The sequence below is a fragment of the Lacerta agilis genome, chromosome 6 (genome assembly GCF_009819535.1).
Source record: "Lacerta agilis isolate rLacAgi1 chromosome 6, rLacAgi1.pri, whole genome shotgun sequence".
Lineage (NCBI taxonomy): Eukaryota > Metazoa > Chordata > Lepidosauria > Squamata > Lacertidae > Lacerta > Lacerta agilis.
This window is the reverse complement of record NC_046317.1, coordinates 20,515,346-20,531,036: the sequence shown is the minus strand read 5'-3', so window position 1 is coordinate 20,531,036 and position 15,691 is coordinate 20,515,346. Positions and strand designations below refer to the sequence as shown.

The window sequence follows — 15,691 nt, the reverse complement described above, 5'->3', positions numbered from 1 at the left end:
CTCCAAACGATTTCCAGGTGTTTTGTTTGTTTGTAATGAGTTTTCATTTTCTTCGCCCTGTGCCAGGTCAATTATGCAGTGAGTGCTGGCTTGGTAGTGGGAATATTCATTGGTTTCAAAAAGAAAGCATACACGTCCCCAAGCAACCTTCCTGCACTTATCACATTGCTGCTTCTATATGGGTAAGTAATTTCATCAATTCTTAACAAGGCCAGACATATTCAAAAAATGGGTGTCTGTTGTATTGAGTGGGTGCTTGTTTCATTTATTTAAATACAGTGGTACCTCTGGTTATGAACTTAATTTGTTCTGGAGGTCCGTTCTTAACCTGAAACCGTTCTTAACCTGAGGTACCACTTTAGCTAATGGGGCCTCCCGCTGCCACCATGCAATTTCTGTTCTCATCCTGAGGTAAAGTTCTTAACCCGAAGTACTACTTCTGGGTTAGCAGAGTCTGTAACCCAAGGTTTTTGTAAACCAAGGTACTGTACCACTGTACCAGTTTATACTTTTCAGAAACAAAGTCTCAAAGCAGTTTACAACCTATATTAAAAGCAACAAATAAAGCATTACAAAATATCAAGATAAAATATTACAGATTAAGGTCAAATATAAAATACAGATTCAAAGCGGCTTAATTTTTTAAAAAGTATTCTCTTAAAGTTGACATTAAGGATAAAAATCACCTTAAGAAATGCAATAAACTTCCACCAAACAGCATTGTTAGTAACTAGAAATAACTGTGATAGTAACACAATATGTTGTGTGGAAATTCTTTGTTAGATGAGTGTTTGCATAACAAGTCCATGTTTTCCAATGGAATAAGGAATATATTCCTGTGTGTGAATAAGTGAATTTTTGCATATCAAGTGGGCAGATAGTGGGAGATCTGCATGTATATCCTTAGCTATATTACACATCCAAGCCTCACTCTCAACTATACAGATAACTAATCCCAAGACAACAAGTTATTAAAAGAGCAAATGTTGGACCTACAAAAATGCATGGCAGCATCTAGCATAATTTACAACTCCTTGGCCCACTCTTGGACATGACAATCCACTCTCACTCAGGCAACCAAAACACAATTCCGATTACCACCCAATAATACATCACTCGCTGCCTCCTACCAGGTTAATACATTCTGCAGTACAAAATTAAAGGGGAGTGCCCTCATAGGGATCCCAAAAGGTCTGCACTGCACCAGCCTTCTTCTCTGAAGGCAAGTCAGTTAGCTACAGGTGTTAACACGCTCGTTCTCTGGAATCAACTGCCCAGCAGGGCACCCAGGAAGAGGGTGGGCAAGAAATGAACTCTTCCCTATCCCAGGACCTCTCACCACTGGCAAAATAAAAAAGCAGAGAATGTCAAACACAGTTTGTTCACCAAGCAGGTAATTTATTACCCCACTTTTTGCTTTTTTTACATGCAGATGGGCCATAATTCCTATGATGTACCCATTGTCCTGCTTCTTCAGTATCCCAAGCACTGCCTACGTTGCCTTGTCTTGCATTAACCTCTTCATTGGTATCAACAGTAGTGCCATTACATTCGTCCTGGAGCTCTTTGAGAACAACCCAGTGAGTGACTTTTTGTCATAGACATTGTGACAAGAGCACTGTACTTTTTAATCTATGATCCAGCAAGGGTATTTATTTATGTGTGGATGTGTGCAAGTCAGATATTGGTAGAAACAGTTGCTGAAACTGCCACGAAATTTTGAGCCTCTCTGCTGTGGCCAGCGTAAGATATTTAGAAACCCTAAAGGGGGGTTGGCAAAAGGAGCATACACTTTTATAGGTCCACTTTTCCTTTGTCCAGTAACACTGGATAAAGGGGTGGGGGCATTCATCTGCCACCTAAATTTCCTGTTTGGTACATCCCAGCTGCACATCCTCATTTACACGGCAATTACTGCATCCCATTTCACTTGCCAATAAAAGCTGGTAAGGTAAAGAATTGTGTAGCCTTTTATCCTAACTCCTAATGTTTTCTTAAATTATAATGAACTCTTGAGTAAATCCGGATAGCGCTAGCATATTGTGTATTTCTGTTTCTTGCAGGTTCTGCTGCAGTTCAATAAAACATTGAAAAATATCCTGTTAATCTTTCCTCATTTCTGCCTGGGTCGTGGACTCATTGACTTAGCCATGAACCAAGCTGTGACTGATGTGTATGCTCGGTTTGGTAAGTACAAATGGAATGTGGGGTTATTCTGTTTCGCCCCATGCCCAAGTAAGCTTTTGAACACTGAGCTGGCCCTTTCAGAACTTAATATACACCCTGAAGGGCTGCCCCTTTGCTCCAGTTCACATTTAAAGGGCATACCTAATTTTCACTTTCCGAAAAAAATGCTAATTAAAGCACAGCCATACTTTGAAATTTCAAATGTAGTGAAAATAAAACAATGTGTTATATCATATATTAGGTCAACTGCATACAAAATTGTGTGCATTTGACCCTTCTAAAAGCAATAGATTATTTTATTTCTCTATCTGAGACAGCATAACTGACATGGGTTGTATGTTTTTTTAGAAGGTACCAGCATAGCATATTCATTAGGAGGAAACACCTAGAGAAATTGCAAAATAGTTAATTGATAATGGTCTGTCTTTGTATTTGAAAACAATTACTTCAGTGGCTGCCGATGGAGCACACTCTATACTTTGGTAGTATTTCAGCTTGATTTTGGTTGGTTTCATCTCTAAGGGGAAGAACATGTCTCGAACCCATTTCGCTGGGATTTTGCTGGAAAAAACATGGTTGCCCTGGCGGTGCAGGGCGTCGTCTATTTTGTTCTGAATCTTCTGTCGCAACATAGTTTCTTCTCTACAGGATGGTATGTTGGAAAACTATTGGCCTGGAAAGGTCTCATATGTATGAAATTAGTTAGTTTTAATGATGCGTCTGGCCTCAAAAGTACTGTTTTGAGTGTGGGCTGTGTGTTTCAATGTGTATATGAAGGCTGCTCTTCACACCTGGACTGAATTATAAACTCGTTCTCTCTGGCTTCTTCAGGTTTGCCCAAAACATGATGATGCCCATTATGGATGAAGATGAGGATGTTGCAGAGGAAAGGCAACGAATCATGAATGGCGGCGGCAAAATGGATATTCTGAAATTACAAGAACTGACCAAGGTAATCTTCCAGGCAGTGTTTCAAAATGTGTGTTTCCTTTACTTTTATCTTGGAAATGCAAGACAATATGCCCAGCATGAAACCTCTCTTTGGGGCTGTGGTACCCTGGACCCTTATTTCCTTGACTTTTGATCATCAGTCTGAAGCTGCTTGCATCCCTTGGAGCATCTGGAATGTATTATTTTCCTTCCTGTTACTCCATTGTTGAAGATCTAACACATAACTGTAAAGCATCATTTTACTGGCTTTCTGTTGACACTACCTCTGAATCACTCCTTGCAACTTCCATTTACTGTAATTAGCTATGAAAAATATGAATATTCTAAATGTGCAAACAAAAAGTTGATGTTTGCATAAAAATCATTTTTTTCTTGATAAGACTTATTCGCCTTGACATACTCATCAGTAAGATTGTTAAATTTTTAGAGACCCTATCTGTAATGTTTTTAGCAGTTTTTAACTAGACCTCTCTTATTTAACTTTGCTGGTGGTATGTTCGTTTCCATTATGTTGTGCCCTCCTGTCCCTGTAAGCGGTAGATGCCAAGTTCAGATATATTCCTTCAGCTGTAGATTTCATAGAAGAGTCTATTATTTTTTTAAAAATTCTCCTCTTATTCTAGATTTATGCAGGTAGACACACACCAGCAGTGGACAGACTCTGTGTTGGCATTCGTCCTGGAGAGGTGGGTTGTGAATCAATTTTGTAAGGCCTTTTGAAGTGATTCTCTTTTACAACCTTCTGGAATTAACAAAGTGTGTGATTACTTTAAAATTCAGTGCTTCGGTCTCTTGGGCGTGAATGGAGCTGGCAAGACAACAACATTCAAAATGCTGACTGGAGACACTCAAGTAACATCTGGAGATGCTGTAGTTGCCGGTCACAGGTATGTTGTGAAAAATGCCAGAAGGGGTCAGCCCAGCCCAGTGAACAATGAAATTATTTATTTAGTAAAATTTACATGCCGCTTGACTGTAGAAATAAAAACACCCTGTAACTGACTAACTGCCATTGCACTGCCAGTTAGCAATATTTCCCTGTTCTATGGCTGAGGGCAGGAAAAAAAGTCTCTCTCTCTCTCTCTCTCACACACACACACACATTATGTTTTTGGTGGCTGGAGAGGGAAGTAGGCTCACCCAACACTTCTGGCTTCTACAAGATGCACATGGCCTGAGCTGAGCTGGTTTTGGTTTCTTTCCCCTATCCTGCATGGCAGAAATGGAATAAAATTGGAGATATTGTGAATAGCTCACTGTATGTTAGCATGCATTTCTTCTTAACTACGTGGTAACTCCTGTTCTGTGCAATTTATCTTATAATGGTGGGGTTTTTTCCTTCAGCATATTGACTCACATATTTGATGTTCATCAAAACATGGGCTACTGCCCACAGTTCGATGCGATTGATGACCTGCTCACGGGGAGAGAACACCTGTGTCTTTATGCCAATCTGCGTGGTGTCCCAGCAGCAGAAGTTGAGAGGGTAAGGACAAATTCTTCCTCAACGTTCAATTTTTTTAAAAAAGGATGATGCTTAAAAAAAAAAAACCATGATTGCTGATCAGTCAAGAGTTGTTTATATATTCTTTGAACTTCATCCCAAGATATCCAGGCCCAAAAGGGAGTTACATATGTTGTTAGATCCCTGGGTGGCTCTTTGATGTACATGCACATTCTTATCTATGTTGTGGTACAGATATGCATTCACACCTGTGAAAGTTGCAGGTAGCCAGTCTGGCTAGTCACACCACCTTGCTGCTGTTGTTTCCACATGCCAACCTTGCTCCTGGTAAAATAATTCTGCAAATCCAATCTGCAGAGTTTTCTTCCATTACCAATGCATAATAAGAGTTCTTGTGTGGATTCTGGAGAATTAACCCAATAACTGCATTCCGTAATACGACTCTGCTCCCATCATGCACTGGATTGAGCCCATTGTGTTTTAAGTAACTACCAGTCCTTTGACCTCCTTTATTCCTTCTCCACAGGTTGCAGAGTGGGGAATTCAGAAGCTTGGTCTCCTGGTGTATGCAGATCAGTTGGCAGGCACATACAGCGGTGGGAACAAGCGCAAGCTCTCCACTGCCATTGCGCTGATAGGCTGCCCTCCTTTAGTCCTGCTGGTAAGTCACTTTGCGGCCAGGTAGTTGGCAAAGTAGCCTCTTTAGATGAAGGCAATTCTGTAAGGCTGTGGAAAACTCTAGTTAGACACTGTGGTGTGCAAATTATTTTACTTATAAACGTATTTCTATGCCACCATGTTGTAAGATATCAGGACGGTGCACAACACACTGTTAAAAAAACCGATTTATCTTGAGACACCCTAAACTCCAGTTGTGTTTTCTTGTCTGGGGTGGTTCTTTGCAAAAGTTAGTGCCCTGCTTTTTTTGCTGTCTTCTGCTGAACGCAGGTAGTATACCCTCTTCAAATGGTGTTTCTGATATTTTTAGAAGGTTAAGTCACATTCCCCCCCCCCCCCGAAATTAAAAGAATGTGTGAGAGAAATAAAAAGGTGTATCTGTCCTTCCCTCACTGAGCTCCAAATAGCGCTAACAAAGCTCCTGTTCCAGGCTGGCTGGAGCTCTTAGCAGGAAATGCTGTTGGGTTACGTATAGGATATGTATATGCTGCAATGTTTTGTTGAGGGTACCCACATCATTATCATCATCTACATCTCATAGGATGAGCCAACTACAGGAATGGACCCTCAGTCCCGACGCTTCTTATGGAACTCAATTGTCAGTGTGATCAGAGACGGAAGAGCTGTAGTCCTTACATCACACAGGTAATACAAACCTCCCCATGTAAAATCAGTATGGGAATCTAACACCCTTTTAAAAAAATACTTGCCACTGTCGTAAACCTTCAGAGAATGCATGTGATACAGTACCCCTAGCAATGTACTACTTCAGTTTGCAGGTGGAAAGCTACCATTTGGGGGGGGGGAGCATTCAGCATTTCTAACCTTCACCCTGATGGTGCTAGCTTTCTAAATGCAATGCCTTTTCATTTTCTGATACAGATATACAGGGTGAGGCTTTTAAAAGAGGCCCCGTGGAACATGTGTACTCTGTATCCACGGGGCCTCTTTTAAAGGACTCACCCTGTATAACCTGCCTTTCCTCCAAGTACTCTTTGGTAAGAAAAGCCCCAGCAGAGATTTAATATCACAAAGCATGCATCAAAGTAAAGTGTGGAAACATAGGCTGTTAATACTTTTTAAACCTGCCTTTCCAAAGTTGCCCACTTCCCTATCAAAGAAAAAGACCACACGTTTGGCAAGTTAAAAATGGTTTACTTACAAACTCTCTGAACGTCAGATTCATGTGCTTTTCCATACAGCAGTCAGAAAATGCAGGTAACAAAACTTTGGTTAGTTCCAAAGTGGTGAAAGTTCCTAAAATATTTGTATAGGAATACAAGGATGGCTTTGTAAAAAAAGAAAAAGGGGAAAAAAGCCATGCGGTCTAAGCTTGGAGCAACTTCTTTTCAGACCTCTTTACATACTGGAGTTCACGTGGCAGACTGAGGGAAACTAGACTTTACATCCTCCCAAGGGGACAGAGCAACTTAGCTAAGCCTGGCAGGACAGCTTACTCTATGGCATTAACCTCTTCATGAATTAATTACTTAAGTGTGTTGGTTATACAGGCAACTCCCCATTAGCATAGGGGTTGCGTTCCAAGGCAGCCCCCTTGCGGTGCTGAAACCAGCACATGCGCCGTAAACGTGCATGAATGGGGAGTTGCCTGTATGAGGCTGGTTATCCCACAAATGTTAGGGGCTCTCTCTTGACCCCTATCAGCAGCAAGCCTGCAATAAGGCTGAGCATCCTGACAAGCCAAAGTTATGACGCAATGGAGCATTTACTGGTTGGGGTCAATACAAGTAAGTGGGACTACAGGCCTTTTTTACATCAAGCTTTCTCTCCTTACAAGCATGGAAGAATGTGAGGCGCTCTGCACACGTCTAGCCATCATGGTTAAGGGAACCTTCAAATGCCTGGGCACCATCCAACATCTCAAGTACAAGTAAGCTGATGATTCATTTCTTACGTTTATTGATCGATTTAGTATAATTTAGTGTAGTTGATAGATGAATATTATTTGCTGGGGTAGTAAATCCGTCACTTCATATACCATGGGTATTTAACAGATACGGAGACGGCTACATTATCAGCATGAAAATAAAGGCCTCTAAACCTGGATTGCCTCCAGACCTGAGCCTAGCTGAACACTTCATAGAAGTGAACTTCCCTGGCAGCATACAAAGGGAAAAGCACCATAACATGCTCCAGTACCAGATATGCGCCTGCTCGCTGGCCAAGATCTTCCGGCTGATTCTCTCCAACAAGGACAACCTGAATATTGAAGAATACTCTGTCACACAAACCACCCTGGATCAGGTAAGAAAAAAATATATTCTGAAAATGGGGGGACGGGGACGGACACCCAACTCAACAAAAGCAAGCCCTTCGCCACTTAGGGAACCCCCCCTCCCCATGCCTAGTATGTTTTAGTAACAGGCAATTCTTTCTAAAAGGCTGTGTGCTTCCAGATTCCATTCATCTGAAAGTAGAGTGTCATTGAGTGAGGAAAGTGTTGATTTAAAGAGGAGATAATGGTGATCAGTCATTTTCAGTAGAACCAAGCTTTGCAGACCAATGATACTAACTAAGGTGATGCAGTTGTCAAAAAAATGGCCTTTGCTTCACAAGTCTTGGCTCTTCCTTTGTAGAACTAAAAGATCCATTTATTTCTCACAAAACCTTTACACGTGTTTAAAGTGTACTTTTTGAAAGTTCTTGTGAGTAAGAAGCAGGCTTATTAGTGCACACGTTGTACGAGAATTGCCTTGTCAATCATGCCACCTCTTGACTTCTGCCAGGTCAGCCTGTGCATGAGTAGACTCTAGCTGGAGGAGAGGAGAGCATATTTCCCCTATGTTTCACTCCAGCTCTAAAGCAACATCTGGTTGGCCATAGGTTATTTGTTTTCCAATGGAAAGACCAATTCTTGTGTTGCCATCTTCCTAACTTTGTTTGGGGGGTGCAAAGAAGGGTCTCGGAGTGACTGCAGGGTCTGGATTGGTTAATGTGGGATAGACTAGGGTTACCAGACATCCCTGGTTCCTGGGGACAGTCCCCAGATTTGCAAATCTGTCCATGGGGAACATGGCAGTGGCAGCCTCAGCAGCCCGGAGCCAGCCTGGTAGCGCAGTTGGCTCTGGCTGGCTTCAGGAACTGCTCGCTGCTATGGCGCCTGCCATTTTTTCCTGTGCCATGGCAGCGAGCAGCTCCTAAAGCCAGCCAGAGCCAACCGCACTACCAAGCTGGCCCCTTCTGGGCAACGGCCGCCCGCCCGTGACTCCCAAGCCTCCCCTGACCTGTCAAAACAAAGGGGGAAGGCTCGGGAGTCACAGATGGGCGGTGTGCCATTGCCCAGTTTTTTTTTTTAAAAAAAACAACAACTGCGCATTTATGTTTCACAGGGTGCGAAAGAAGGGCTTTGCACCCTTACACATTATGCATGTGTGCTTGGGCCCAGGGTCTTTTGCCTCACCATCCCCACCACTGACTCCCTGTTGCTACTCAGCTTCAAAAAAAGGTGTCCCCAGATTCATAGAAAAAAATCTGGTAACCATAGGATAGACAGGTCCTTGGGTCCTGACCTTAGAGGTACTGGTCTTAGCCACCAGTCCTGATCTAGAAAACTGCATGCATGAGATGAACATCTGGGGGACGGGACGGGACGTGGAGAGATCTTTCCAAGATCAACATTGGAGTCATGAATCACCTCTGTTCTTGATATTGTCACGGACATTCTGGGTTTCCCTACTTCGTTCTATCAAGTGCAGTTCTGATTATGCATTTCCCGGTTACCTTCCACAGGTTTTTGTGAACTTTGCTAAACAACAGATGGAGGATGAGGAAATTCATCTCCACCCTCGTGCAGCAGGAGCTAGTAGAGAGGTGAAGGTGACCCCTGCTTTCTATCGGAAGACAACTGCATAGAGAAGTTCTGCAACAGGTGAAGCAAACTCCACAAGAGCTGGGGCCCAGGCCCAAAACAGAAACAAGCACACATGTTTATTTAAAGTCTCTGTTCTGTGGCATTATTGCTCTGGGTCAAATCTAGACTTGGCAGCAGCACTGCCAGCAACAGGATCACAAAATTTTACCGATGAACAGGAAATATTTGGTCTCTCACGGCCTTCTTTACATTATTGGCTCACTTTTACTAGATTAGTTTTAAGTTGGAATATTCCCCTCAGCTGTTGACAGTTCATTTTCAACTCTTGATACTACTTAACTCCCACTTAAAACCTAATCAAAAGGTATAATGGGGGAGTTCACAGTTGTGCCATTTTCCCCACCATGAAAATCTTAACAGGTGGAGATTTGGATTTAGCCCAACCATAGCTTGTAGTTGCATGCAGCTCTTCGTGAAGTCAACAGGAAACCACCTAGAAGAGATTCCCCCCAAGGTGCTATTGATTTTGACATCTTTTTTTTTTATTTAGGATTTATGTCGCATTAGCTGAGGTTCGATTCAAGCTGCTCTAATCTCAAGATTAGCATTGTTTTCTATGTTTCAGTGCTATTAACCACTGTGGGGCTCTGTTGAAGGTAAAACTTTTCAAAAAAAATAGCTTTCTGTTTAATTCAGTTATGGTATTGGAGAGTAGCTGCCAGGAAGTGGCTCCTTGTGTGGCAGTCATTGTGTATATATCACCCAGGACCAGTATGAGAGGCAGAGTGGGATGGCGGTTTCACTCAGCGGTGTATCATTGGTGAAAATGCCACCGCTCCCAAGTCCCTCTGCATCCAGCACCTGGCTGCAGCTTGTTTCTCCCTTGGCACACTGGCCGCTGGTAGCAGAGGGACTCTGGAGCGGTGGCGATTTCACCAGTGATACAACGCTGAGTGAAACCGCCATCCCACTCTGCCTCTCATACCGGTCCTGGGTGATATATACACAATGACTGCCACTTCCAGCAATAACTACACCAGAGATGGGTGACTCAAGAGGCAAAGACCTAAAAGCTCTCTCCGAATACTGGAAGGGCTAGCATAAAGAGGAGAATGAAGAGCTGCTCTGATGGCAGGACTAGAGGAGTAAGTTTCAGTTGAGTATTAGGTGATACATAAAATTAAGTGCAGTTCAACCATGGAATTAGTTGCAGAGGATGGGCTGCTATCTGCTGGGAAGGTCTAGCTCAGGATTTCCTGTACTGAGGATCAGGACGGACAATGCTTTGATTCCAACATAGCTTTCCAAGTCACTCTGAATACAGAAACAAACTTGAAGCAGCTCCTGAAAGTCATTAAATGTGATTTGCATTTCTCGGATGTAATTTGCTGTATAACAAACATTTACATATTGTCTGTGTGAAAAGAAACGAGGTTTTTTATCTTATCATGGATGCATTTTTTTAACTTGAAAAAGATTAAGTATTAAATAAATATTAAAACTTCACTCACCAGTCGCAATGTGTCTTCTATTGCTATAATTAATTGGACAGAATTCAAAATAAACGCTTGAATTTATTGCATATTCTCTTTACAAATTGTTGCAAAAATTTATATACATTTTTAGAGAAATAAACTTCATCAAGAAACAGTCAAAGTCCCTTTGCTGATAGCATTAAGTTCTTAAAACTTTGTAACAATGTCTTACTCATTTATTGATCTAATTTGCAGAGCCTTCTTAAAATGCATTGAACACACAATATGGAAAAATATTTTCCACATTTCCTTGTATTCTGATATATGTGAAGAGTAACTTGAGAACCAACCTCCATGTTTCCTTTTGGCAGTATGGGACCACTGGTTGGACTATGACCCTTTGACGAAGACAGGGATGGAGATTTAGGAAGTTTTCGTCCCTACCTTTGATGAAGATAGTCACAGTTTCCTTGGGCTCCCATGATTTTACTCCTTTTTTCTCTTGACACTTTCTTCCTTTTCTCTTCGGATATACTTTATTCTTCATCTGCTTACCTTCATTTTCAAATTTAAAACAACTTTTTAAAAATAGCTTTTCCCTTTCCTGCTACCTTTTGTACTCCCCACAGGCTTTCTCTGGAGCCACCAGTAAAGAGCTACCACTCTGCACATTATCATTCAAGGTCTTATTCCTGGTGGCTGTCACCTCTGCCTGCAGAGTACCTGAACTTAACACCCTATTGGTCGTCCAACACCCCTGCATTTTCCACAAAGACAAAGTCATCCTCTGTACTGTTCCATCCTCCCTGCCTAACGTCCTTTCCAAACTCCACCTACAGCAGGAACTGATACTATGTAGATTTCCCCCCAAACTATACCACCCTCTTGAAAAGGCCTGGCATTCCTTAGACCAGAGCTTTCCAAACTTTTCACGTTGGTGACACGCTTTTTAGATATGCATCATTTCACGACACAGTAATTCAGTTTTACTAGCAAATCAGTGGGCCGCTGCTCCCTTTCCAGCCCGGGGAAGTGCGAGGGGAGCATTCACATGACACACACACACTGCAGCCAACACACTAACGTGTTGCAACACAGAGTTTGGAAAGCTCTGCCTTAAGATGTAGGCAGGGTACCTAAGGTCTATATAGCCCATACCAAAGTGCTTTGGCAATCAATCCACCGTTCAGTAGAAAAGTCACCCCAAACACACTATCCTGGTGGATTTGCACCTGCATTATCACGGCATATGAGGCGCAAAGGCTACCTGTCCCTGCCAAACTGACAGCACATTCTACCAGGGCAGCGGACGTCCTGGTGGCATCCTTCACAAATGCCTTCCTACTGGAAATCTGCAGGGCAGCCACCTGAGCATCTCCCAGTACCTTTACCATACACTGTAAGACAAGAGGGTGTCAGCTGACACCGCCATTGGCCAGAGGGTCCTCCAACAGGCCTCCCCACAGTGTTTTCTTTGCAGTGGTACCCATCCTAGTTGGGAGAACTTTGGTATGTCCCTGTCCCAACCAGTGGGTGTCATGCTGGCAAAAGGAAATAGTACAATTGGTACATACCTGAATAGTAGATTTGTGTTGCCAGCGTGAGACCATTGGCGCCCCACCCTATAATGGCCTGCAACACTGTTTAATAGTTCAGACAGTTAGGAAAAGTTCTTGTTCCATAGCAATTTGGCTTTATTAACTGATGAGACTCCATGGACTACCTGTGCTTAGTGAGTCTGCAATACTGAGGACGAAGGAGCCACCTACTTCCTAAATTTTCACTCCTTCCTTTATCAAAGGGGCAAAGCCATAGCCCAACCAGTGGTCCTGTCCTGGCAACACAAATCTACTCTTCAGGTTAAGTACCAATTGTTCTACTTATGTTTGCAAGTACATGGGCAACCCACTCCTATGTATGTCTACTTGAAAGGAAACATCCTTGAACCTACTCTGATATAACAATGGGGGCGAATTCAATTCTCTGCATTTGAAGCCAAATTTACGCTTTCCAAAACTATGAGAACCAGAACATAGCCACCCTTAGAAATTTACACGTATCCAAATTTTGCAATTCTCCAACCAACCAATGTTTACAAAAATGCATATAGTAGTTAAAAGTGTACATAAAAATGAATATCAGTGAAAATAACATTAAAAATGCATTATATTAAGGAGACACTGCTTGCAAAAATATGTGCATTAGTCAAAACGGCATACAAAAATGTGTTTTCTAGCAGAAATTCATATTAAAATGCTGAAGAACTTTCAGGAAGATATTTTCTAACAGAAAATTCACAAAATGCTGCATAAATGTGGAAGACTGAATTTAAGACTACAATCATGAGAAACACAGAACCAAGACTGACAGATTTGCTATCTCTACTCTCAAGTAAGCATGCACCAGAGTATAGCATGAAGTGTTTTCCAAGAATGAGAAATGCAAGTAGAATAATCACATGATATGGCCTTGGTATTGCATCACTTCAGACTGCATCGTGGTGAACGTTTGAATGCTTTTCCATCTGACAGGACACCCTGAATGTAATAATTGAAAATATTTCTGGACCACTTTTAAGGTTAAAACCCTGTCAAGTCAACTTACTAAATAAAAACCAATACAAAAATAACCACAATTAATTAATAAAAAACAGCTGATCCAAAACATAGCATCAAGCCCCAAATATTAAAATCTAATACAAACTACAACTATCAGCCATCCATTAAGACAACAAGAACATGCTAAATAGGGCAAGAGACACACAAGAACCCTTTTTCCTTCATGTTCAAGTTTTATATAAATCTGGGAGTTTCTTGCAATGGAAACATTCCAATAGGCAACTCTCACCTTGCAGTCTGAAATGGTTCATTCCCAACAGGTCTGTTTCAAATGATTATTCTGAACATATAAACTATGTTGTTCTCATTCCCAATGCTCTCTCTATGTGTACCACTTTCATTCACATTGTAAAAGTATTTCCCACAGCAAATGCTTGATTTGAAGCCGCCCACATCACTTTCTATGCCTCAGCTTTGAAGCACAATTAGTACAGAGATTGGGCAGTTCCAGGCTGTTGCTATTTCAGGTTGGATTCAATCACATAATGGGGAAATCAGGTTGCACAATTAGAGCTGATTTGGAGTTGTTTCACAACAACCCCACTTTCTCCCAATGTCAGACTTTTTTGCAATAAGGAAAGTGAAGAGAAACGCACCAGAACGAGTGGGATAACAATAATAATTGCTTTGCTGCAACATCATCTAACATCCCTGGAAACAAATCAGGATGAACGTTCAATAAATTTAATCATCCAGAAGTGCCCTCCCTCAGAACATTTCGGTTTGTGGATTCCAGACTGTTTCACACCAAATTCTCATGTTTCCTTTTTGCCACAGGGCCTACCCCAGACTTTTACAGAAAGCATATTCTTTTGGCAACAGTGGATAATACCTTTGCTAAACAGCTATCTCTGAACACTTCATGGCTAAAGATGACAACATGGGGATTACAGGTAGATAGCCGTGTTGGTCTGCCATAGTCAAAACAAAATAAAAAATTCCTTCCAGTAGCACCTTAGAGACCAACTAAGTTTGTTCTTGGTATGAGCTTTCGTGTGTATGCACACTTCTTCAGATACACTGAAATAGAAGTCACCAGACCCTTATATATAGTGAGAGAGGAGGGGTATTACTCAGAAGGGTGGTGGGAATGGGTGATTGGCTGATGGGTGCGGAAAACCTGTTGATGACTGTAAACGACTGCAATTAGTCCTAAAGGAAAAAGCAAGGGGTGAGATGGCTAAATATAGCTTTGTCATGGGGATTGGGGGAGAAGATAAAACCAATATTGAATCCCACAAATTTTAAAAATACATGGGAGATGTTAGCGGAGTAGGAATGCTGAAAATAATGCCAATATATTTCACATTTGGCAACCAATGTGCCCTTTTGGTTCCATATAGTACATGGGTAGACAAGTCTAAAAAGCCCGGAACACAATGAGCTATGGTGGCTATTTACCAGAAGTAATGTATTTACTACAGTGGACGACGAAGCCACTGGATTGGATACCGTATTTTTCACTCCATAAGACGCATTTTCCCCTCCTAAAAACTAAGGGGAAATGTCTGTGCGTCTTATGGAGTGGGGGGTGGGTCCAGCGGCCCAAAAGGGCTGGACCCACCGCCGAGGCTGCCCCCCGCCTCTCGCTGAACGCGGCGAGAGGCAGCAGCAGTGGGACCAGTGGCCCAAAATGAGCCCTTTCAGCCCACTGGTCCCACCGCCGACGCTGCCCACTGCCTCTTGCTGAATGTGGTGAGAGGTGGCGGCAGCAGGACCAGCATCACCACCTCAGGGAGGAGGGTGTTGTGCCCGTCAGCTGTGCGACACCCTTCCTCTGTCTCAGGAACTGTCTCCTTTGCCCCTCCACCCCCCCCCCGCCTCCTCTCCTCAAGTAAAACTTCCTGGCTGGCGGCGTCACGAGCCCACCTGAGGGGAAAAGGAAAGGAGCGAGGGAAGGCGGAGGAGAGGAGTCGCCCTGTAATAAGCCCCGACACCGAACACACACCACCACCACCACACGGGCACTTTCCAGTTGTACATTCCCTTCCCCTCCCTCTTCCAACTTTAATCAAATATGGGGGGGGCAGGTAAGCCCAACCTCACATGCCCATCAACATGGGGGGGGGATAGCTCTCTCAATTAGGGTACTTTAATGGGAGGGAGGCACCTAGGCCTCTAGGAGTTCTAGGCCTCTGGGGAAGGCACCTAGGCCTCTAAGAAAGCAAAATGATGCAAATGCTATAATATAATATCGCTGTATTTTCTTGCAGAAAATAGCATATAAGATTCCTTTTAAACTAGAGGTAGTAAAATATGCTAAGGAGCATGGAAATAGAGCAGCGGAGAGACATTTTGGGCCACCTCCAACTGAAAAAACGATGAGAGTGGAAGAAACAGGAGGATCAGCTGCAAAAAGCAGATAAAAGCAAGCATACTTTTCGTGGAAATGCTGCAAAGTGGCCACAGCTGGACGTGGCCATGAAAGAATGGATCACAAAGCACTGGAATGGTGGCTTCTCAGTCTCTATTGTCTATTGTTACT

General features: G+C 42.6%; 2 protein-coding genes across 6 annotated transcripts in view; one reads left to right on the top strand and one right to left on the bottom strand.

Annotated features, from left to right (window-relative positions):
* Nucleotides 1–9,235, top strand: part of ABCA4 (ATP binding cassette subfamily A member 4) — a 92,903-nt gene extending 83,668 nt beyond the window's left edge. The window contains exons 38-50 of the mRNA XM_033151097.1: nucleotides 67–182; nucleotides 1,433–1,580; nucleotides 2,064–2,187; nucleotides 2,710–2,839; nucleotides 3,019–3,139; nucleotides 3,762–3,824; nucleotides 3,919–4,025; nucleotides 4,483–4,624; nucleotides 5,130–5,264; nucleotides 5,823–5,926; nucleotides 7,080–7,172; nucleotides 7,297–7,546; nucleotides 9,032–9,235. Of these exons, the coding sequence (XP_033006988.1) occupies nucleotides 67–182; nucleotides 1,433–1,580; nucleotides 2,064–2,187; nucleotides 2,710–2,839; nucleotides 3,019–3,139; nucleotides 3,762–3,824; nucleotides 3,919–4,025; nucleotides 4,483–4,624; nucleotides 5,130–5,264; nucleotides 5,823–5,926; nucleotides 7,080–7,172; nucleotides 7,297–7,546; nucleotides 9,032–9,154 (1,656 nt within the window). The 3' untranslated portion in view covers nucleotides 9,155–9,235. The remainder of the gene's footprint in view (nucleotides 1–66; nucleotides 183–1,432; nucleotides 1,581–2,063; nucleotides 2,188–2,709; nucleotides 2,840–3,018; nucleotides 3,140–3,761; nucleotides 3,825–3,918; nucleotides 4,026–4,482; nucleotides 4,625–5,129; nucleotides 5,265–5,822; nucleotides 5,927–7,079; nucleotides 7,173–7,296; nucleotides 7,547–9,031) is intronic.
* A 1,449-nt stretch (nucleotides 9,236–10,684) lies between these two features.
* The window catches only part of LOC117048128 (very-long-chain enoyl-CoA reductase-like), a 28,739-nt gene continuing 23,732 nt past the window's right edge, over nucleotides 10,685–15,691 (bottom strand). For 4 of the 5 annotated variants that reach the window (XM_033151555.1, XM_033151553.1, XM_033151559.1 and 1 more), the window contains one exon: nucleotides 10,685–11,143. In XM_033151555.1, the coding sequence (XP_033007446.1) occupies nucleotides 10,851–11,143 (293 nt within the window). In that variant the 3' untranslated portion in view covers nucleotides 10,685–10,850. The remainder of the gene's footprint in view (nucleotides 11,144–15,691) is intronic. The other variant, XM_033151560.1, reaches the window with a different exon arrangement.